Genomic DNA, 23,904 nt, shown 5'->3' with positions numbered 1-23,904 from the left:
GAGGTAAAAGCAATAAGAAAAGCCACCTTAAGTGTCAGAAGCTTCAGAGAGGCTGACTCAAGGGCTTAGAAGGGAGCAGTAGACAAAGGTTACATTAGTTAACTACTTTAGTTAACATGAACTAAGAATGAACAACTTCTACAGCATTTATTAATCTGAGTTTATGTTAATAATTAGTTAATACATTGTGAATTAACACAACCAATCAACGAACAGCTGGATTTGTATTAACTTATATTAATAAAGATGAATGAATACTTTAACAAATGTATTGCTCATATGTTAGTTCATTTTAGTAAATACAAAACTAAACAAAAATAACTAAATAAATGTTCATGTTCAGCGTTTCAGCCACAAAACAGTTGATTTTTAAATTATGAAACTATATTTTATTTAACTTTTTTTCCCCCCAACACCACCTCTTCTTACAAAATCACTGGAAAATAAGTGCAAAATTAAGCCATCCCAAATTAACATCCATGTTAACATGCGTTACCCTGAGCTTTGAAACATACCTGACTGGAAGATATCCAAGATAATATCAACATCACAGAAAATAGATTTCATCTATAGACTATGTCAGGTTCAACACACAACCCATTCTCATAAATATATAAACACCATGTCACTTCCTGTCAATTACTTTTTTTCTTTTTTTTTTGTAATCGAAATATCTCATGAAAAATATTATATTCAATTTAAATAACAGAAAAATTTCAGCAAAACATCTTATTACAGGAACGAATACTGACTCTCAATACATGTGTCCACACACTCTTCAAATGCCAGTTCACTGCATCATCAATTTGCTACACAAATTCTGGGAATTTAAGAGCAGATTATCTTCATCCAGCCCTTCTTCTAGTCTTCTTCATCATCTTCTTCCTCCTCTGGGGTATATTCTTCATCTTCAGACTCTGTGAGGATCTGCTCTTCCTCCTCCTCCTCACTCCTCATCTCCTCACCTTCTGCATCACTTTCATTTTCATCATCATCAAAACTTTCTTCTTCATCATCATCATCATCATCACCATCCACCTCCTCTTCACCATCTCCCCCTTCAAATTCACCTACAAAAAAGAAACAACAAAAATACGAGAACAATATAAAGAGCCAGATGTTCATAAGGCTCATGACTGGGTGTTTTCACTGAAAAACAAGACAAAAAAAACAGGATATTCTTTAGTCAAGTTTACTTTCTGTACCTCATTAGGCCAACAGTGTTATTTTAGTTTAACTATTATAGATATAGATACTAGTATAGATACTACTATGATTTTCATATTTCATTTTTGATTTTCTGGTTTCTTTTGAATTTGAGTAATTTTATTGTAATTGCATATCATTTTTAGTAGGTTTATTTTTAAATATGCCAATATAGGTTTCTTTTTTTTTCTTTTTCCTTTTTTTTTAAAGGGACTATGTGTAGCTTTTTAGGTATTTTATTATCTAAAATCAATATTTTTATTCATAAATATGGCCTCAATGGTGTACAAATACCTATGCCAATGATCAGACTAATCCTCGTAAACGAAGAATTTATTATCTTTATATACATGGGACGGGTAGGTCCACGGAGGCTTCCATGTAGTTCCGCCATCTTGAAAAACTATAATAGCAGAGAGGGACAAAAAGTACTAGGCCAACGCGTTTCCACAACGCGTTTTCGTTCAGAACCAGCGTCACGTGACTGAAGCCAGCAGACGCGGAGGAGCAGAGCAGTGAGAGGCGCTTGTCACTGCCGCGGCAAGTTTAAAAGGATGCACTGCACGGTTATTTATACACCGTTCATTCATACATATGCTGAGTCACAGGATGAGTCCTCCTCGTCGAAAAAGTCCAAAATAGACCGTAAAAGGAAACGCGACCGGAGATTACAAAAACAAGGGTTAATGTCGGGATAGCTAATGCAGGAGAAAGCTTTCAAAAGAGACCCTGAAGTTGCCTGTTTTCTTCTTGACAGGTAAGTCAATGTTACAGTCTTAATTACAAGCTTTTTTTTCATTGCTTGGTTGTGTACTTTATTATATTTATAACATTTATAGTTAAAAGTTAAACAGGCTCTTTGATGAATAGCAGCTATTGAGTAAAGTAACGTTAGAGAAGGCTCTGATGATGATGATATCTAACAATGCACGTACTTCAAAAAATATAACAAGTAAAGAAGGCATTACTACTAATTACCATAGTTAATGTTTTTCAGTCAGTAATTCATACTGTAACATTCTTTTTTTCGTTGTTTCAAGTTTCAGTTTGTTTTAAATAACAAACCTGTTCACCTGAAGAAAAACTCAAAGTGCTATTATAAGACATCCTGTCATAGCTTTTTGGTACACAACGGCTACTGTAGATGCAACGCGCATTTGAAAAAGTGAGGCGCTGGAGACCATTATTCGTTTGAATGCAAAATACAATTTCACCGCTAGATGGGAGAAATTCCTACACATAGTCCCTTTAAGTTAAACTAAATAAAATGAGAAATGTTGCCTCGGCAACTGGCAGAAATAAAATGAAGTTTCTTATTATTTTATTTAAATTTAGATCACTATATAACCCTGCTTTCCACCTGCTATCAGATTTGTGTCGTCACCTGAGACCACACAAATATGAACGAGCGGACGAAGTCATGTTACGTGACTCACAAAAGAATGTTAAATGCGCTAAATAAAAAGAATACAGATGTCAACTGCAATTTCGAACGTTCAGGTAACACAGAGAAGTTTGTATCCCTTTTGTTTGGTGCACCCCCTCATAATACTCTCCATAACGTTCAAGTGTTCAGTGAGTGAAACGGCACATTACTGCGGTCCGGGACACATTTAGGATTGATAGCGATATGAAGGTAGTCAAAACCTTCCACATGGTTTCAGTGATCCAATCACAAAATATTTTATCTCCTATTGTGGAGTTTAAAGTCGTTATGCAACAGAAGTAGGAACAGATCTTTTTCACACGGACGCCTGCGCACATAGGTCTACGCATTTAAACGTGCATGCTTGTAGACTAAATACGTAATACGCATGTGTCTCCGTTTTCACAGATTCGTGTTTTTTAAGGTTACACAGAGATGATGACGGTATAGTTTTCAAAAACTTGCACTTTGAAACCCGTTTCAAAGTTTGCGTTTTCAGGCCACCAAAACGCTGTTGTGTAAATGAACAGCCAGAACTCATACTCGGTTACTCAACCATCCCCTAAATTAATAACTAATGCTTTTTACAACTGAAATGAATCAAAGCTGAACTTATTTAAACTGGATAATGACTTTCTTCTAGAGCTGCTGTACAGCCAAAACACTATCTGTTGCATTCATTTCCTATTATTACTGTAAAGCTGCTTTGAAACAATCTGTGTTGTAAAACGCACTATATAAATAAATGTGACTTGACCTGACTTGACCATGATTGGAGAAGTCTGTCATTTTCACCAGAGGGTCCAGTTTAAGCATTTTGATTAAATATGATGAGGTCAAAACAAATTTTCTAAATGTGTTTAATTTAGGAAAATGAAACTAATGCATGTAAGAGTAGTTCGCAAAAAGGTCTATAACACGCATTTAGAATTCTCATTTCATGCCATCTATAAGTGATTGGCTATAAGTTCTGGGCCCTGTTTACCCCTGTATTTAACACAAACCACTTGAGACTCACAAAGTGTGCTGATGAGTGTGCTGCTATGCTGTCGCAATTCAGCAATGAACTCCCCCATCTTTCCTTCCATAGTTTCATACAGTGGCTCAGTGTCGACTGTGGGCTCATCAGGGAAAAACAGAGGTTTTTTTAACTGTCTCTGGTACCTGACACACACAGTAAAAAAAACATTACCATGTGGACAAAAAGAATCCCCCTCACAGCAAATGTTTAAAAGCACCTCAAATCAAAAGTTTGTCTTACCTTTTCATAGATGAATTGTAATCCTGAAAGAAATCCAAAGAGAAACCACAAAGTGAAGATCAAATGTAAGTTTTGTTCAAACTGCCAAACAAGGAACACTTGGTTTAATAAAGAACTCGAAAAGAGGATTTTTTTTTTTTTTTTTTTTTTTTTACATTCTACAGTGCAGATCACTTACACAGTCCTGCAAATTTTTTAAAGAAATGGGTGGAAAATGTTTACCTCGTCATTTGCAGTGCAGTTGCTCTTCGGGAATTAATAGGCATTGCCAGTCAAATAGCCAATGGTATTTTTGATACTGCTTTCAAACGCATATTTGTATTGATGCTTTAAATTAAGCTTTGTAGCCAATCACAGACTTTTGAGCGCATTAAAGCAATGGCCAATCAGAGGTGTTTAATCCAGTGGTTCAGCGATTGTTCATTGACTGCACCCTTGCAAAATGTCTCATAACCAACAAAGCATAGGCGCATTGCAAATAAGAGATTCATGGTGAAGTGTAGTCAGGTTAGGCTATACCAGGAGTTTTCACAAGACTGTAGAAGTGATTTGCGGATCAGGTAGCGGTCTTTATGTCAAATGGGTCGGGTACGGAATTAAATTAGCGCTGCTGCCGGATAACGGTCAGTTGTTCTGTTAAATATTGTGGGTGAAGGTTTACCAAACAGAACCCATGCAGGACTCTGGTGTAGATGATACAAATAATGTACCATATTTGGAAACACATTTCTAAACATATACAGATTATGCTTTTAAAGAGAATACTATATCTATCCCCAGACCCCCTGCAGGATCTTTATAGACCCCTGGAAATTGATCAATAAAATTAGAGCATAAGGTGTGCTTATGAGGAAAAAACAATTACTAGGTCTACCATAGTTTGTGGCATCAAATCTTTTGGGATTTGAAGAAATTAGCCACTTTGTATAGTCTTTGTGATCAGAGCAAAATTATTTCAGTGCTTTCTGTAGAACCATTTGCATATTTTTTATTTCCACATCTCATCCAACTATATTTGATGTATCAACCATTTCAGATAAACCCGCCCCTAAACGTTATGTGAAAACAAAATGAACTGTAGTTGGTTCCTTTCCATGTCATTCAGGTGGTCTCTTCCTGTCTAAGTGGGCAGTTCTTGGCCAAAAAAGCTTCAAAGTGGACCAGACTTTATGCTGCTCATCAACGTGTAAAACTACTGGATTCATCTTTCTTTATGGGGTCGCTTACACAACACCATTTTCAACTAAAAATGGAACAAAAAAAATATGCGTTTTGGCCATTTATTTACACAACAAAAATGTTTTGGGGGCATGAAAATGCAAACTTTTGAAAATGTGTTTCAAAGTGCATGTTTTTGAAAATGGTAGCATTAATGTCTACAAAAACATTAATTTGTGAAACTAGTGAAGTGTGACATTGCTAACTACTGGCCTGGCATGCATAACGCAGTGTTTTTAATTGTTTTCGCAGATCCGTGTGAATGGGGACCCTTTTGACAGCATTGCCGTCTGTATGAGTAAAACACAAAGGAAAAACTTAACCATTTTTAGTACATTGTTGTTGTTGTAGCCAGACAATGAAACAGCCTAAAATTCTGTCAGAAACAGTCACAGATGATTTTCAAGAATTTGAATTCAGTGTATGTGTTTATATGTAAAATGTACCTTAATAAATTGGAAAGAGTCACTCTCCTGTAGAAGCCTCTCAAAGCCTGAGTGAACCTCTTGTAGACGAGTCTGATCTTGTGCTATTCGACTCAAGTTCTGCTGGATTCCAGAACAATGCTCACCATCATAGGTGCTGACACATTCACGCAGCGATGATAGAAAAGCATCCAGATGTGCGATAGAAGTTTGTCGGAAAGCATCTAGGTGCTGTTCTGTGTCATCCCGGAAGACCTAGAACAGAACAAATATTTCAAACAAGATTTTTATATTTTCTGGATGAAAATGAAAGGGGTGCTTGCCCTTGCAAAAATGTAACTTAGCAAAAACAGTAGTGTTTAGCAAAAGCCACAAACAAGAGAATAAATATTCATTGATAAATTATTTAAGACTAAAAACAAAATTATATGGGATGTGACGCAAAGGCCTCGTGATTAAACTATGAATTGCAATCAACTAATGACATGAATAACTTCACCTTGTTAATCCGTTCAATCTCTTTTTGTTCAAGTCGATTTTTCTCTGCCTTTAGGATCTTCCTGTTCGTCTTGTGCAGCTGAGTGTCAAGATAAACCTAGAGAAGACAACAGTGAGGGAAAAAAGAGAACAAGAGAGAATTTACTAAGATGTGAATGATTCTGTTCAGCAAGTGAACATTCATTATTGAAACAAGCGGATACCGGATCGTTTTCAACCTCGTTCCTGAAGGTCCGTCAACACTGGACATTTTGTATCGTAGCATCTTAAATCACGTACTGCCAAATATTGTACAACCTTCCTTCACTCATTTTTTGTACTACATTTCAAACACTACATTGGTAGCCAACCCTGCTCCTCGAAGACTACCTTCTTGCAGACTTCCAACCCTGTTCCAACACACACGGCTGTTGTTTTCAAGTAACAACGCAAGTAAGGAACGCAAGCTCATGAAAATTTCAAGTTTGGTGAACTCTGCCCTGTAAATTTGCATCATGTGAACACTTGTGACCAATTGAAGATTGATATGCCACGGCGTGACCTTAATTAGTTAATTTACACAAATTATTCTTCAGGATGAAGAAAAGAGTCTACAAGCATAGACCTCTGTATCTAAAGGATCTGGAGCGATTCTGTATGGAGAAATGGTCTCAGATCTCTTGCCATATGTTCATCAAACTTATTTCATATTATAAGCGAGGAGCCAGAGCGGTTATCTTGGCAACGGGAGGTTGCACAAAGTATTAAACAAAGGGGTGTCAATTATTGTGGAATACATATATTTCAGAATTTTTACCTTTCAACTATTTGACTTCAAAGGTTTGATTTTTGTGAATATTTTGAATAAAAGACAGAGAAATTGCAAAGTCAAAGTCAGTTTTGCTCATATTTTCCAAGGGTGCAAATATCTGTGGAGCCCACTGTATTGAATTATGCTGAATTATGTTTTTAGAGAGACATAGCAGAGGTTGACCTCATATTACGTTGCAGTGTCTGTAGAACTTTTGTGTGCTAGTCTAGTGTGATCGTGGCTTAACAGTCTTCAGGGAAAATGAATCAGTCTTCACTTGAAAATTAAAGGCAGGTGTGTTTGGCCCCGTTTACACCTGGTATTAATGCTGCCTTCACATGCTATCGGAAAGGTCCTACTTTCCACTTCTAAAGTCATGGCTACAAGCTTGTCGCGGTCAAATGCTTTGTTGTCATGGAGAACACTAGGTTATTCGTGCCTGTTTCTCTGGGAAATCTTATTAAAGCTAAAACATTGAAGATATTTAATTTGGAATAAAATACAGTGTTCCATTCATTGACAACCATATAAACATTCACATTCAATTCTGGAATTTCAAATACATGGTAAGGTGTGTTCCAAGTTTTTAACTTGTATCCAGATTTCAACTTATAAAAAGCATCAATGTTCTCGTAATTACAGCTTGTAAGGTGGGAATTTTCTTTGAGCTCTAACTTGTACCATGTGACCACTGTACCACCTGACCACTGCACATTCATTTAGAAGTTGAGTGTCGCCATTTAAAAGTATAATTCCCAGTCCGAAGACGTGAACAGCTGCAAATAGAACATCACGTGTTGTCATCTTGAGCCTACGGTAATTACGACATGGCGTGAATGCAGCACTATTTTCACTGTGTAAAATAATGACAAGACAAAGCGATGTAGCTGTTGTGGGGAGAAAAAAACACAACTTATAAAGAACACCAGTCACACCAGCAATTGTTCTTTCTTTATACCATGTTTAAAGTTTATGGCTGAATTTCCAGGAAGTAAATACGACGTGAGAGGGCGTTCAAGTCCAATTTCCGACTAGAAAACAGTACATTCCGATAGCATGGTCAGCCAAGCCACATTGTTGGTTACACCTGGTCTTAACATGCATTTTAAATGTGTTTCCTGTGACCATACGACTGAATGAATGAAGCCATTACACTGCTTTAAGAGCAAGGGTGAAATGAGATGAATGGAAAGGATACCAATAATGGAAAGGATACTAATGGTAACAGCGAATTTGATCATAAACCACGTGTTTTGCATAGTGGAGATGGAACATATTGTTTTGGTGCACTCTCTCAAAACAGGTCCCATATAACGCACACGTGCTAGGTCATTGGGAGGCAAGTAGGGGGTCTTGTGTGTCTGTTCAAAAGCATTCGACCACATGAGTGCCTACACTATGAAAGAAATCTGACAGAATGCGTTTTTGACAACTGGAAGAGGTTGAAAGTGGAATATCTCAACACATCTTAGACCCCTTTTAAACCTGTATCGTGATCGGATCGACAAAAATGCATCTTAATACCAGGTTTAAACCAAACTTGCCCATCTTTGGAATACTCAAACCAAATATCATCAAGAGTGAAAGGTCAGACCTACCTTGAAATCTTTCATGGTGTTCTTCAGAGTTTTGATGCAGTGGCCATTGTGCGTTCCCTCTATGGTGCAGGCATTACAGAGGAACAAGCGCTCATCCATGCAGTAGTACCGGAACATCTCATCATGTTCCAAACACTTCCTCTTCCTCATGTCATTGAGCGGCTCCACCAGTGGGTGCTCTCGGAAAGCCGGGAGCTCCAAATGAGGCTGAACATGCTTTGGGCACATGGACACTTCACACTTCAGGCAGGTTTTAACTGCCATGAGACCTTTCCTATCTCCACTGCCATCCACTGGACAGTAATCACAGTGTACCTCAGCAGGTCTGTGAGATGGGTCACCCTGGCTCTGAGTGGATCGAACTGATTGGCCACGACGGCGGAAACTATCAGCAATGTTGGCCAGTTTGAAGTTCTTCTGCCAGTTGGCAGAGCTGCGGTGACTCTGTCGGCACTCTGGACATCTCAAACGGCCGCGATCTGAGCGGCTCTTGAGCCTCCGCAGGCACGGCAGACAGAAGTTATGACCACAGGGCAGCAAGTGGGGATCGCGGTAAAGGTCCAGACACACTGGACATGTCAACTCTTCCTCTAAAATGCTGCTTTCTCCAGCAGATGTCGCCATAACTAGATCTGTGAGAAGGACTCTGGGGAGTTGAACTGTAAAATATAGCAGAAGTCTAAAGTTAACTATTAGCATTACACTTTGCTACCTATCTTTGCCAAATTTGGATTGTTGATACAAAGGTTTATAAAGGAGAAGTTCACCCAAAAATTACATCACGTTATTCTAAATCCACATTGTGTTATGTTTTTAAACTCTTCATATGAATATGATTGTCTTCTTGCCAATGCAAGAGGCTATGTTAACATAGCAATAACCAAAGAAATAGCAGTTATGAAAATAGATCATTAACAAATCCACATTTAAAGGGGTCCTATTATGACATTTTATGAAGTATTGATTTTGTTTTTGGGGTGTACTCGAATATGTTTTCATGCTTGATTGTTCAAAAAACACATTATTTTTCACATATTTTTACATTATAACAGCTCCTGTCTCCCCAGTCTGGGTGAACGTGCTGAAGCCCCTTCTTTCGAAATACAAAATGTACTGTGTTTGGTTAGCTGGCCCAGTGTGCTATGATTGGCCCAGTGTGCTTTGACACCGCTTAGCGCACATTCGGGAAATGTCCCGTCCCTTTATAACAGTGAGTTTGTACAGTTTGTAACTCCACTCACTCAGATGTAAAAAAGTGGCAATTTCAAACCAATGCAAGCCTGATTTAGATTTAATAATAGTAATAATAATAATAATAATAATAATAATAATAATGTTAACAAACAAGAGGATCGTGCAGAACGGATTTCATTCACGGACTATGCAAGCACGGCATTCACATGATGTTTTAGAGTGGCATGTTTTGTTTTGTTATTTTCTTAGTTACTTAAGACACAGTGTTATACACCATTTAATTGTGATATTTGTTGGAAAACTAAGGTAATCCAAACAGTAATCAACACCTTTTTTTGCGTATTCTATGGGCCTGGATTATTTAAATGAGGAACATTATGACTTCATAAGATCCGGAAAAATCGCATTGTAGTCCAAACGAGTCGTTTGTTAACTTGTAATTCTTGAAAAGTGGATTCTGTTCATTAAAATATCTCCCTTTGGAGTGGACTTTAAGCTTTGTAAACTTGCTTATCTCTTTTATGCTCAAACAGCAACATTACAGACTAAAAGACTAACTAAAGTTGAAAAAGTGAAAAAGCATAATAGGACCCCTTAAACATGTCAATATAACGTTGTGATTTGTATTGATTGTGTATTTAAAAAAATACATAAATAAACCTCAGATATTATACTGTTGTGATGTATATATAAATATTGTGACAATAACTTGCAACTGACCTTATTAACATTCAGCAGGCAAAACAATCAAAATTGTTTTACATAAGACAAGACTAAACCTTACAAAAACACATTACAGAAAAAAAGAAAAAAAAGAGAGAGAGAAACAAAAAGCAAATACTGACAACAACAGCAAATAAAAATAGCCTATAGCTGCAAGTGGCCATCATCGCTGTCCAAGCACTAATAATTCATGTAGACGATACAATTGCCATCTGCACTATGAAACAACTACAGGATTTTTCATCAGGCGACTTCAACAGCCTCATCTACACAAAAGTAGATGAGGCTGTGACTATTTATGATAATAACTGGGATTTATCTATTAGCTACATAATATCTATTAGTTTTGATGAGTACTGATGGACTCAAGAACCATCACATCAGCATCTTATAAATGTGTGTGTGTGTTTGTGTGTTATAATAAATTATAATATAGATGCATTTTCTCTCATTCAAACAGTATGCTTTACACTATTAATAGTGGTGAATGTGCAATAAACAAAACACACAATCTGTTTTTGATTTTAGTAATGAAAATTGAAATGTTTGTTCAATTTCTCCTGTCATAATGTGACAGAATTAACTTAAAAAATACAAGCATTAACCACAACTTACCCTAGGATAATAGTCGCAGCGATGATCTCCAGCAGAATATGCCTTATCTTCCGCTGGAGAAAAAAACAAAAGTGAAAGCAAGTTTGACCGGGTCTGATGACTGGACAAAATATCATCGCAATAGAGCAAGCTGTTTGGACGAGGTGTATTGGCCTGCTCTTCGGTATTCTGGCTCTACATTGTAGAATTATATATTTTAACACTGTTTCTCGGTGTTACTGTCCTGTCCATGTGTAAATTATTGCCCTGACCCAACTGACATAAAACTCTCACTCGAAACTGGAAAACCTGACGTGCACAATGAAGATCACATCACAACGCTTTGGATGTACTCATTCATTAAGTCACAATACACACTATTCTGTTGGTTCCCCCGTGTTCTAGTCCCTTACTGAACATGCGTTGGTATAACAAACCTAAACAAACACGATTAGTAAATTGTTAAAATAAACAAAAACAAACAACGGACCCGAGACTAAAGGAAACTAGCACTGACTGAAAGCAAAGCTCTGTTTATTACTCTTAATTGGTTTAATTATCTTATTGACCCTTGGATTTTTTTGAGGTGTAACGTTAACTGGAAGAATCTGTACTGACTTTGATCCACTTGTTGCGTGATTTACTTAACCTACTTAAATGTAAAACCTACTGATACACTTGTACAAACATTTGTGCATCTTCTATAACCGCGTAAACTATACGTACCTAAATTATTTGTTGTGTAAAGCCACCGATGTTCTGGAACAGTTGATAATTCGTGATATTTTGTTTTTGTTAGGAAGAGCTGCCGCATTTATTCCCCTGTCCGCCCAGTCTCTTGCATTTCCGCAAACGGGATTTTAAATAACTATCAGTTACGACATTGTTCAAAACAAAATACAGGCTGTTTAAACACAGAATTTAAAAAATATAGCTGTGTATGTGTTTATATAAATATAAACTACAATGCCTGTTGCGTTCTGGCAATGCAGCGCTGACTAATTACGTTAACCAATAAGGAGACCTGTTTTGTACCACGTGACCGAACGTATCAGGAAGTTAGTGATGGGAGAAACGATTTTTTTTTTTTTTTTTATGCTTCACCAACACAAACAAACAGGTACATTAGTGATTGACTGCTTTAGGTTGAGCATAGCTAGTACAAAGAACAGGAAACTCTCAATAGAACAAACAAATAATTAAATAAAAAGAAATACAAAAATGAAAATAAAAAGGGGCTTTTTAAATGAATTTAAATCAATTTAAGGGCTTTCTTATTTTTAACAAATTTTAAAGATTTGCTCAAGAGTTTAACCTCATTCATCCACTGATTAAAGTTGGGTTTAGATTTAAACCATCTGCATTTATGAATGAAAAACTTTTCAAAACATAACAAGAAATTAATAACAAAATCACACTCTTTGTTTTCCAGACATACACCAAACCTAATTAACTTCACAGTGAGGGGTTCAACCCTCCTAGATCTTAACCAATTCTCCACCTCAATCCAAAAGGGTTGCACCATATCACAACAAAAGACATGCTCTACATTTTCAATATTTGTTTCACAAAAAAAAAACACAATTATTCACATCAAATTTAAATTTAAATTTGAAAAATTCATCAGTAGGATAAATCTCGTTTAAAATTTTGAAGTTCACCTCCTTAGCTTTAAAAGGGAGGGGAAAAAACTATAATTTTTCCTTCTTTTTTATTTTATTTCAACCAAATCAGTAGGTGGATGTAAAGCACCAAGCTGGTTTGCCAACCACCAATTAAAACCTAAGAAGAAGAAGATTTGAAACTCGTAAAGATTCGTATAGGTTTTTATTTTATTTTTTTGCCCCCTCTATCCCCAACTCATAGTAATTAGATACTGATTGACCCAACTCCGGAACAGATGGTGGCGATAATGCACAAATAATATGTATGCCAACCGCCGTTAAAGAAGAAGAAGTGTCATGAACCGTTTCCAAATCGCCCATTCTACAGGAAGATGCGTCATGACTCACACGCCATCATCGTGACGAAGAACGCAGGTTCAAACGCTTGGTCCAAACTCGCGGCTTTTTTCGTTTTGTGCATAAGTGTATGCACATTTGATCAAGGTTTTATAGTGCTTTAAAGTTTAAACCTGTTGGTAGACATGACAGATGTCAGAGCGCTGAGTGTTTTTCAAGAGCGGGTGAAATCTTTGTTCGGCTCGTTTCTTGATGTCCTGCTGGTTGAAATTACAGAAGCTTATAGAGAGAGTTTCGCAGACAGCATGTGCATAAACCACTGTAAGTGCATATCCTGACAAACAAAACTTTTCAAAAGTGGTTTATTAATTTTTGACAGTTGTGAATATATTTAATTGTGGTTATTAATGAATGTAGTACTTAGTGTATTTTGGTGGGACTGAAATGTTCTCAGTAAAAAAAAAAAAAAAAAAGGAAATAATAAACTGTTAAAATTCCCAACTGGGAACAATAAATATGCAAACAATAGGCAGTGCCTAAAAGTGATAGTTCACCTCAAAATAAATTTATGTCATTATTTACTCACTGTGATTGAGTAAACCTGTACTGTAAACGAGGTTTCTTTTGCGTAACATAGGAATGTTTTTGTCCAAACAGTAAAATAGGGTCAAAAACAATGCTGCACCCCATTAACTTTCACTGTATGGGCAATATACTGAATTCAGAAGAGCATGCTAATACTATTTATGCTATATGCTAGCACAATATTTTTTTTTTGTGATGCTTTATGTAAATCATATAGTTTAGTTTATTTATTTATAGCACAATAAAACAACTGCTGCTGTAAAAACAACACCAATCAAAACAGTAACATAACATGCAAAGACATTTTACATATAGAAAAGCAAGCTCAGATCATGCCAAAATATTTCATAAAACTCTAAACCATGACCAGTTGTTTCTTTATAAGCGATAATAAGCATTCGCATAATTTGGGTACGCACAAAGTCAAATTAGAGTAAATAAGGTGTCAATATTCTCCGCACTCATCAAAAACAGAGGAAAACATGAAAAAGTTGGCACAAATTGTGTATTAAAGGCAGGTGAAATCGATGTAAATATTACTGTAGTGATATGTAAGTGTCTTTTGCATGTTTCATCATTTACTGATATTTCAAAATGCTTCCCAACATTTTGACAAATAATAAAAAAAAGAGGTATATTGTGTTTTTCTGCTTAAGAAACATTCACACAGTAAATTATGCTATAAGGGGATTGGAGGTAAAAAAAAAGAAGAAATGACAGAAATTCACAAAAACTGCTAATGTCACCCATATTTTAAAACTGTACACTCATTCAATTCAATCATTCACATTTATTTGTATAGTACTTTTCACAACTAGAGGTACTCGATGCATATCGTTTCAAAGCAGCTTTACAGAAAATCCATGTGTCTATATTACAATTTAGAGTAATCTGTTATCAGAGGTGATGGTCAAAGTAATGTCCATATGTCAGAAATGTACAGTTCTAAGATAATACAAATCATTCACATAACATCATTCAGAAAAGGTGAAAGATAAGAGAGAAGCAGTTGTTAGCATTACAGTGTTTGTTTCTGAATTTATGCTTTAGTTTGAAGGAGGTCACCTAATGTTATCTCACAAACTTTTTTTAAATTTCCTTTCCGTTTTAAAAAGAAAGACGGTCATATTGCTTACCACGGTGAGTGAATAATGGTTGCACTTTCATTTTGGGGTGAACTATCGCTTTAAATATTTGATCATGACTGAAATCTGAGTGAATTCAAGGGCTTCAGTAAAATAAAATGAAAATAAACATGACATTTTATGCCTTTTTTTTTATATAAATGAAATTTTATAAAATGTATACAATTATGTAAATTTATGTAATTCAAAATATTTCTGAAATTCTTGTTTTGCAGGTGAACAATGTGCCAGTAATCGGCTTGAGAGCAATGACAATAAGGTAAATTTGAGTAATCTACTTTATAGTCTATTTTAACATCCCCAGTCCTGTTCTGACGCTGATAGTTGTTCATGAGTTTCTTGTTTGTCCTGAGCAGATCAACTGCCCACATTTCTTCAGGAAAATCCTCCAGGTCCCTTTTTTTTGGACCCTTTCCAGTAGGGCTGTCACTAATGATTATTTTGGTAATCGGTCGGTTATTTTGACGATTGAGTAATCGAATATGTTTAGTGGTAATAAAAATAGACCTAAGTGAACAATAGCCTTTAAAATGACTTAAAGTGTTAGTTCAGCCAAAATGAAAATTCTGTCATCATTTACTCACCCTCATGTTGTTCCAAACATGAAGACACAAATGAAGATATTTTTAATGAAATCTGAGAGATTTCTGTCCTTCCATTGAAAGTAGGGCTGCTTCAAACTAAAGATTTTTCTAGTCGACTTGTAGTCCTTCTTTAAAGCCATTAGTCTAATAATCGTACGTTTATATTAATTGAATTACTTAAATCTATACCGCGGAGAATACTAAACCAGAATGAGCCTTTAATATTGGCAAAATTTAGACATTCAGCTGTTTGCAATGAACAAATCAAACAAAAGTAAGTAAACTATTTCAACACAACAAATGTGTCAATGGGTTTCCCAAAATTCAACTGAAAATGCTACTTCTGATGACATCTGCTGTCTCAAAATTGCTCAACCCCACAGAAACACGTAACCTGCATGCATGCAAATAATTAAAGCGTTGCACTTCACTCTGAAACCTGCAGCACATATATTTATTTAATGGTTCACAGCTTTTGTGTCTTACACAATAACACTATGCTATATTATGATTTTTAAATGGTTTAAATATATCGTGCAGCCGTAGAAAACGGTCTAATAATGCAGGTCATGGATTCTCGTCCATAGAATGCATCACTTCCTGTATTTTGCCAGTTAATCGACACTGGTAAATTATAATCAAGGATTTTTTTATTTAAAATTGAGCACTCGAATTTAATCAAGGAATCGTGACAGCCCTACTTTTTGCACTGAGGACAATTGAGGCCCTTATACACAACTATTACAAAAGCTGCAAATATTCACTTATGCCCTGGAAGGCAACGCAATTTATTTGTGATCTGGGGGGTGTAAGATGTATAAACTTATAAAATTAAAGTTGCCATTGATGGCTCCTTTACATTTCTTTTACAAGAACCCTTTACATTTCTGGAATCTTTTTCTTTAGATTAATAAAATGCTCTTCATACTAAAAAATGGTGCTTCTTTTAAGACCTGCGTTCTTAAAAGTAAAGGTTCTAAAAGTTGTTTTCACAGGGGCTTTCACACCAGATGAACGTTTTTGTAGTTCCTACCACTATTGGCGGAAGTACCTGCTTTTAGGCATGTTCGCACCTCAGGAACTGCAAATGAGTTTAGTTATAGGAACGCCTTTTGGGGAGACTTAATTAGCTCCTACTTTAGAGTAGGGTGTAACCCAGCACAATAGGAACTACCAGTGACGTGTAAGTGCACATTGAATGGCCGAACGCATGCCATACGAAACACCAGCACCCACCATTTTTAAAAAGCTGTGTAAACACACAGTTTACATATGCCTACTCCTTGAACTAACTTCACGAACCCTTAAGTCCAGGCACTTCTCAACCTATCACTGCATACTCCATCCTCAAGTTGTTGACGTTGTTAAATGCCACAGTTAAATGATGTCACTGTCGCCTGACTTACGTCTCTTCAGAGTTCCTCCTGGTGGTGTGAATGCAACCAGGAAAATGACCCTAGGGAAAAATGTAGTTCTCAGGGGACCGCCCTGGTGGCTAGTTTCTATAACAGAGTTCCTATAACTATGGTGCGAAAGTCCCTAGTGATGCCATAAGCCGCGTTTCCATTACCCTTCAAATTGAAATTGTATTTTATTTTTAAGATATTGTTCACTGAAAAGTTATTTTATGGCATCAATTATATGTCAAAAAACCTTTAAACCTTTGAACCTTTTTTTTTTTTATCATGCAGACTGGCTTAAATAATACTTGACTTTGCACAGTCTGCATTGGCTTTTTACCCAATATCTATTTGGAATAATATTATACCGTCAACAGTCATATAGGTCAAGTGAAATCCATGTAAAGGGCCATAAACTTTACTCTGTGCATCTATAATTGCATCATCATAGTATATGATTTTCTATGATTATTTATTATTTTTAATTGTCTTTTGTCCTGCAGTCTCAGCAGGACAGTGAAGTCAGGGTGGAATCTGAAGAGTCCCAGCCATTAATGAGCTTTCAATGTAGTGACACAGTCACTCCATTGCAGTTGACGCACAGGGAATCTGAACAACCAGAAGTAGAACCAAACCAGTCAAACACCCCGAAAATTCTCAATCCGTATCCAGTTCAGGTGTCATCTCCTATATTAACAGCACAGTTAAAACAGGATGACATACAGATAGCCATTGTAGATGATACGATGATACAAACTACAGAATCCATAGATGAAAATGAAATGCAGACATTTCTGGAGATTCCCACCATACCCGTTGAAAAGCCTGAAGAAGGGCCGCCAACTGTTGATCATCAGCCAGAAACATTGGGCAAGACTGAACCAGAGCCCGAACAAGTCATTAAACGAGAAAATGAAGATGTTGCTGTGACGACTGAAGAAGAAGAACTAGAAACTGGATATCGAGAGGAGACGCAAGTGTGCCAGACCTCATGTGAAAATACTCAAGCTCAGATGAAGCCTGAAGATGGTGAGCTTCATGAACCAGTAGAGTTAGACCAGAGCACCTCTTTTCAACGACAGGATTCATGTCTTCATCGGAATCAGTCTTCTTTTGGGGTTTATTTTGACACTGTACGAAGCCAGATACCTCAGAGCGATCTTGTAAAAATGGAGTCACAGGAAATGCTTGAACCTTTACAGAGGCTGGACAGCTGTCAACTGTCCAATCGCTCTTTGACACCTCAACTCAGGGGGCGTTTAAGACCTTGCTTTGTACAAATCCAGAAGGCTGAAATACTGCAAAAATCCATCGGCCAGTCTAGACAACTGCATGTTTGCAGTATCTGTAACAAATTCTTTATCTACAAGAGAACCCTAAGAAGGCACAAACGCTTCCACACCGGCGAGAAACCCTACAGCTGCTCGCTCTGTTCCAAGACCTTCATCCTACGCAAAACCCTCCGTCAGCACAAAAAACTACATTTAAGGAGGCCGTACAGCTGCACTCAGTGTGGCAAGAGGTTCAAACACTGGAGAAAGCTACGCATCCATTGGCGTTCTCATGCCGGAGAGAGTCCGTTCAAGTGTAGCCTTTGTGGGAAATGCTGCAAGACTCTGAAGAGCCTTGACCGGCACCTGGCTTATGTTGACCACACCTGACTTATCGAGAGAGGAATCAATTGTTTTAAAAAAAGATGTAAGGACATCTTTGTATTGTCATTTGTGTGTGAATATTGTTGCACCATTTTGTCTCAATTATAACTAAGTGGAATAAATGGGTTGTATGTGTTCTTTATTGATTAATTGTTTCTTTTAAATGACAAGTAACAAAAACTTACATTCAGTAAAGAATATTGGTCTGTAAGGGTTTTCTTTTCTTTCTTTTTTTTTTTATGTATTGAGGATTTTCCTGGCCAGTCCACAGAATACACTCTAAAAACAAATGTTTTGGCTCAAGAAAAATAATAATAAATATAACGCAATGGTTTGCAGCAATATTTTTGAGTTATGACAACTTCTGATTAAATTGTTCAACCAACAAACTACATTAAGTTAGAAGGAAATTAATTTGTTGCAATGCTCATAAAAATTAAGTTGTTCCAATAGTTTAGTTTCAACATAATTAAAATGGAGTGATGGCCCTGGAACCAATTAATCGTACCTATTTTAGGTTAAATTAACAGCTAGCATAGCACATACTTTGTACCTTATTTATCATGCAAATTTTATGAACATTGCTTATTCTATAGTTTAATCAACAAAAATGTTAGACTTGTAATTTAAATCTAATTCAAAATCATCAATTTAAAAACTAATTTATTCTCTTAAGTTAACATAATGAGTGGATTCAACAATTTATAATTGTAGATGTGTTAAGATCAAACATACTTTTGATGTATTTTAACCCTTTGTGCACTGTTCGATTTCTGGGTACGGCCTTATTGGAGCGGGTCAAATTTACCCTAATTGGATTCAATACAATTGTCCAAAACTCACACTACTTATTACTACAGTACTTTTCACACATTACAAATATTAAATATCTGAATTTAAATGTTTTTAACCATTATTTTTAAGACTGCCCCTCACCCACATCTGCGTGATGTTTGTGATTACACATTTAAAACAATGCTATCTTGACTAACTATCATTTGAAAGCTTTCAGACTAGGTTTCATATTTGGCGCCTGTTTTTCTCGAAGAAATTACAGCAATAGATACATTTCGATAGATTCTCCGTTTTGATTTATTTGATCAAAAATACAGAATTTTTTTTTAATATTAATTAAAAAGAAATAAATGAAAATTTTAAGTATAATAAATTGAAAACCAATTATTTTAAATTGTAATAATATATCGCAATATTAAAAAAAAAATCTGTATTTTTGATCAAATAAATGCAGGCTTGATGAGCAGAAGAAACTTCTTTCAAAAACAAACTTTTGGCCAGTACTGTGTGTGTGTGTATATATATATATATATATATATATATTTTTTTTTTTTTTTTTTTTTTTTTTTTTACATTTTCTTAAATTTCTATTACTTATAACTTTTACTTTTATACCTGTTTTTTTTTTTTTTTTTTTTTTTTTTTTAGGTTTACAATAATCTGACATTTCGCCTTTAAAAAGATATACCAAACTTAGGTCTGTGCTCTGCCTGTGTTGAATTCCGAAGTATTCAAGATTATTAACAATTTAGGTTGGAAAAGTACTTTTCATTTGCATGTCTAAGCTCAAAAAGTGGGACTGAAAGTTAACAGGTTAAACAGTTTTGTTTTCACAAACTTTGAAAAATAAAAAGTTGTTAAAATCAGCAAGACACTGGCACTTCAGGACTAGTTGAAGAGCTCTGATATTCAACAAAGAAATTTTATTTTGTGTCTGTAGTTGCTGAACATCAAGATAATTTACAAATGTATGTATGTGCATTTCACTACACATCAGCATGTTGAAACTTTGCATCCATGTTCATGGGGAAAGAGTCACAACATTTCAGGAAAATATTTGGTATAGTTGCTATAAAACATTAAAATATGTGGGTCAAATTGACCCATGACCATCACAAATGTAATATCAATTTTGTGTGTATATGTCAAAACACATCAGCGCGTTGACTGAGGACAATCCAGCAATCAAAGTCCAAACTGGAAAATTCAACACTGAAGGTTAAGTGAGGAAGACTATCAGACTGGATGGGCAAGACCAGGCCTAGGTTGCTTTCAATATAATTTTATTGTTACATATTTCAAGTACTTATAATCATTAGGCTAATAAAATTAATGTGAAAACCAGTGGCCTGAATCAAATCAGCATTTGAGTCGATCAAGAACAGCTATATAAGATAAATTATGCACAATACTGATCTAATTACCATGAGCTATACTTTTTCTTAATAACTCAGTTTGGACTTGGTGTACTGTTTTACAACAGGCATGTATTCTGCATGCAAAGTGACCACTTAAGATGTGCACAGAAATTGATACTTGTAATATTATTTTATTGGAATAAATGTATAGATACTACTACAATGGATAACAAATACATCTTAAATGTCTATGTGAATAATAAAGTGAGTTTCCCACAGTATTTATTTTCCCTAACTGAAGGAGATGAAAATGTAGAAGTCAAATGTCTTCAGCCTATCAATGGGGAGGTCTAGAATTATTTGTAAAATTATTGCTGTTAGAGATGGGAAACAGATTCAGATAACCCTTCACAAACCAGAAGGTGTGTACAAACAGTTGTCCTTCTACCTTGGCTTCAAAGTCAGAGGACCTGTTTCCTACAACATCAATCTGTAAGTTAAGTACTACTTTATATTTCAGACTAATAAAACAGGTTAGTCTGAATAGTGTGGTTTGGGGGGTTAGTGCGCGGATGAAGAGGAGGGAGGGTCTAGCTAGCCTCCGTTTTGTTTGTTGACAATACTTCGAACCCAACATATCACTTAGAGCACCTTTAAATCATACAATTCAAATATAACTATTACACTGAATAGTAAAATTATACAATAATACATTTTTAACACAATAAAACAGGTTTCATATTTGCCAAACATTTGTCAGTAATGAAGTTTGATTGTGTTAAAAATGTATTATGGTATATTGTATAATTTTACTATTCAGTGTAATAGTTATATTTGAATTGTATGATTTAAAGGTGCTCTAAGTGATATGTTGGGTGACGTCACTTCTTGTTGACGTTCGAAGTATTGTCAAACAAAACGGAGGCTAGCTAGACCCTCCCTCCTCCTCATCCACGCACTAACCCCCCAAACCACACCCCCAAATCATTCTTGTCGGTTATTGGCTGGAACAGTTTGTTATGTTTCGTGGTGCGGGTGAGCCCAGTTTGTTTATCTTGCAGTTTGTGGAGCCTGTGGTGTCTACAGAGACTGCTTTTTTTTTTACAGTGTGTTCAGGGGACAGGCAGCTAGCGGATGGTGAGGAGATGTTTGCTGTATGTGACAAAAAATGTTTTGGCCTAAAAAACGCGTGACATCGCTTAGAACACCTTTAACTGCTCGCCTAGGTGACTGTGGGGCTGAATGATTCTCTGAACTCAAATGTCACATCCAGGACAAAACTTTCCTTGAAATCCAGATTGGCTTCATAATAAGCCTCTTTTGTCTCTTTTTTGAGAGGGAGAAAGATAAATCACCACTTTAGTATGAGTTAAATCATGGTAAATAATTTAGACATTTGAGAACATTTTCAGAGGAATGTAGAAGACGTATAGGTAAGAGAGATACAAAAAAGTTAAAATATATTATTTATAATGCTGGTGGTAAGTCGGCAAGTTCAGAATAGTTTTTATTGTTTTTACTATTAATATTGTTTCAGTTAGGACCTCCAGATCAGTTTGACGTAGTTTTGAGTGAACCAGTCTCTGCAAACCTTTTCTTTTCCCAAAGAAGAACTGAGGTAGCGTTCGCAAAGGTATTTTAGATACTTCCTCTAGTATGAATAACCCATATATTGGACACAGTTTTCAAGGTTTGGAGGGTTTGCGATTCCTGGCAGCACTTCATGAGGCCAAAAGAGCAAAATGATCAAGAGGTACAGCTCTGGGCTTCTACTTTGTTCTTTGCTTTTCTATTATTTTTTATTTTTTTTCATTATCAGGTTGTTGTTTTTTTAAATTGCACTTCAATTTTGTTCATGTATACTGACGTCAGGTTTTTGGAAATTAAGTTGTCCCCCAAAAGACTTATTTTTTTCCCCTCTCTCATTCAGAATGCCTTTCCCAGTCTGCTTTCCCTGTGTAAACTTTAACTTGTAGCACTCTACAACATCGTTATAAAGGTATCTGGTTCATTTTTATTGATCCTTGGTCTTGAGAATACCAGGTAACGTTCAAAGAAAGACAATATCTTTGTATCCCACACCCAGTAGCCCATGACTGGTTGCCCACTGAAGTTAAGTAGGGTTGAGCCTGGTCAGTACCTGGATGGGAGACCTCCTGGGAAAACTAGGTTGCTGCTGGAAGAGATGTGCTCGCGAGATTTGTCGGGGCGCCACTTCTCAAACTTGCATTGCTGGTTTTTCCCAGCGGCGTCCCACCCCCCCCCCCCAGGGGTGATCAGTAGTAACCAGAAATGATTAGTTGCAGTTATTGCTGCACAAGCAATACATTTTAAAAAAAAATTGGTTTACTTTAGGACTGGAAATCTGATGTTTTGGGTCATATTTATGCAGAAATATAGAAAATCTAAAGGGTTAACAAACTTTCAAGCACCATCAACTACAAATATATATATATATATATATATATATATATATATACAGTGGTGGTCAAAATTTATGGCACCCCTGATAAATATGATAAAAAATGGCTGTAAAAAATAAATCTGCATTGTTTATCCTTTTGATCTTTCATTCAAAAAATTCACAAAAATCTAACCTTTCATTGAAGTAAAAGAATTGAAAGTGGGGGTAAATCACATTATAAAATAAATGTTTTTCTCCAAAACACGCTGGCCATAATTGTTGGCACCCTGTTATTAAATACTTTTTGCAACCTCCTTTTGCCAAGATAACACATCTGAGTCTCCTCCTATAATGCCTGATGAGTTTGGAGAATAACTGACAAGAGATCAGAGACCATTCCTCCATACAGAATCTCTCCAGAGCCTTCAGATTCACAAGTTCATGTTGGTGCTTCTTCTCTTCAGTTCACTCCACTCATCAGGTCAGGGAACTGGGACGGTCACGGCAGAAGCTTCATTTTGTGCTCCGAAACACATTTTTGTGTTGATTTTGATGTTTGTTTTGGACCGTTGTCCTGATGGAAGATCTAACCACGGCCCATTATAAGATTTCTAGCAGAGGCAGTCAGGTTTTGATTATTTTATCTGTTTGTATTTGCTAGAATCCATAATACCATGTATCTGAACAAGATGTCCAGGACCTCCAGCAAATAAATAGGCCCACAACATATAAGATCCAGCAGTATATTTAACCGTAGGCATGGGGTACTCTTCATCCCTGTTTGCACCAAACACATCTGGTGGGTTTGCTGCCAAAAAGCCCTTTTTTTTCGTTTTATCTGACCTAAGAATCCGGTCCCTTTTGAAGATCCAGTCGTGTCTGACAACTGAATATGCTGGAGTTTATTTTTGGAGGAGCGAGGAGGATTTTTCTTGAAACCCTCCCAAACAACATGTGGTGATAGGGGTTGTTTGATTAAATTTTTTTTAGGCTTTCTGACCCCCAAGACTCAACTAATCTCTGCAATTCTCCATCTGTGATCCTTGGAGAGTCTTTGGCCACTCAAACTTTCCTCCTCACCGTG

General features: G+C 36.2%; 2 protein-coding genes across 2 annotated transcripts; one reads left to right on the top strand and one right to left on the bottom strand.

Annotated features, from left to right (window-relative positions):
* Nucleotides 1–366: 366 nt before the first annotated feature.
* Nucleotides 367–11,969, bottom strand: LOC311287288 (uncharacterized protein). The gene is made up of 8 exons (XM_084404011.1): nucleotides 11,660–11,969; nucleotides 10,955–11,007; nucleotides 8,423–9,081; nucleotides 6,036–6,131; nucleotides 5,558–5,791; nucleotides 3,894–3,916; nucleotides 3,651–3,796; nucleotides 367–1,070 (listed from the first exon to the last, which is right to left on the bottom strand). The coding sequence occupies exons 3-8, from the start codon at nucleotides 9,044–9,046 to the stop codon at nucleotides 862–864; spliced, it is 1,332 nt and encodes a 443-aa protein (XP_084260137.1). The 5' UTR covers nucleotides 9,047–9,081; nucleotides 10,955–11,007; nucleotides 11,660–11,969; the 3' UTR covers nucleotides 367–861.
* A 947-nt stretch (nucleotides 11,970–12,916) lies between these two features.
* LOC311287551 (uncharacterized protein) lies at nucleotides 12,917–18,493 on the top strand. The gene is made up of 3 exons (XM_084404446.1): nucleotides 12,917–13,215; nucleotides 14,840–14,883; nucleotides 17,112–18,493. The coding sequence occupies exons 1-3, from the start codon at nucleotides 13,080–13,082 to the stop codon at nucleotides 18,267–18,269; spliced, it is 1,338 nt and encodes a 445-aa protein (XP_084260572.1). The 5' UTR covers nucleotides 12,917–13,079; the 3' UTR covers nucleotides 18,270–18,493.
* Nucleotides 18,494–23,904: the final 5,411 nt, after the last annotated feature.

The sequence above is a fragment of the Rutilus rutilus genome, assembly GCF_951802725.1.
Source record: "Rutilus rutilus genome assembly, chromosome: 3".
In the NCBI taxonomy this organism is placed as follows: domain Eukaryota; kingdom Metazoa; phylum Chordata; class Actinopteri; order Cypriniformes; family Leuciscidae; genus Rutilus; species Rutilus rutilus.
This window is presented reverse-complemented; position numbering and strand designations above follow the sequence as displayed.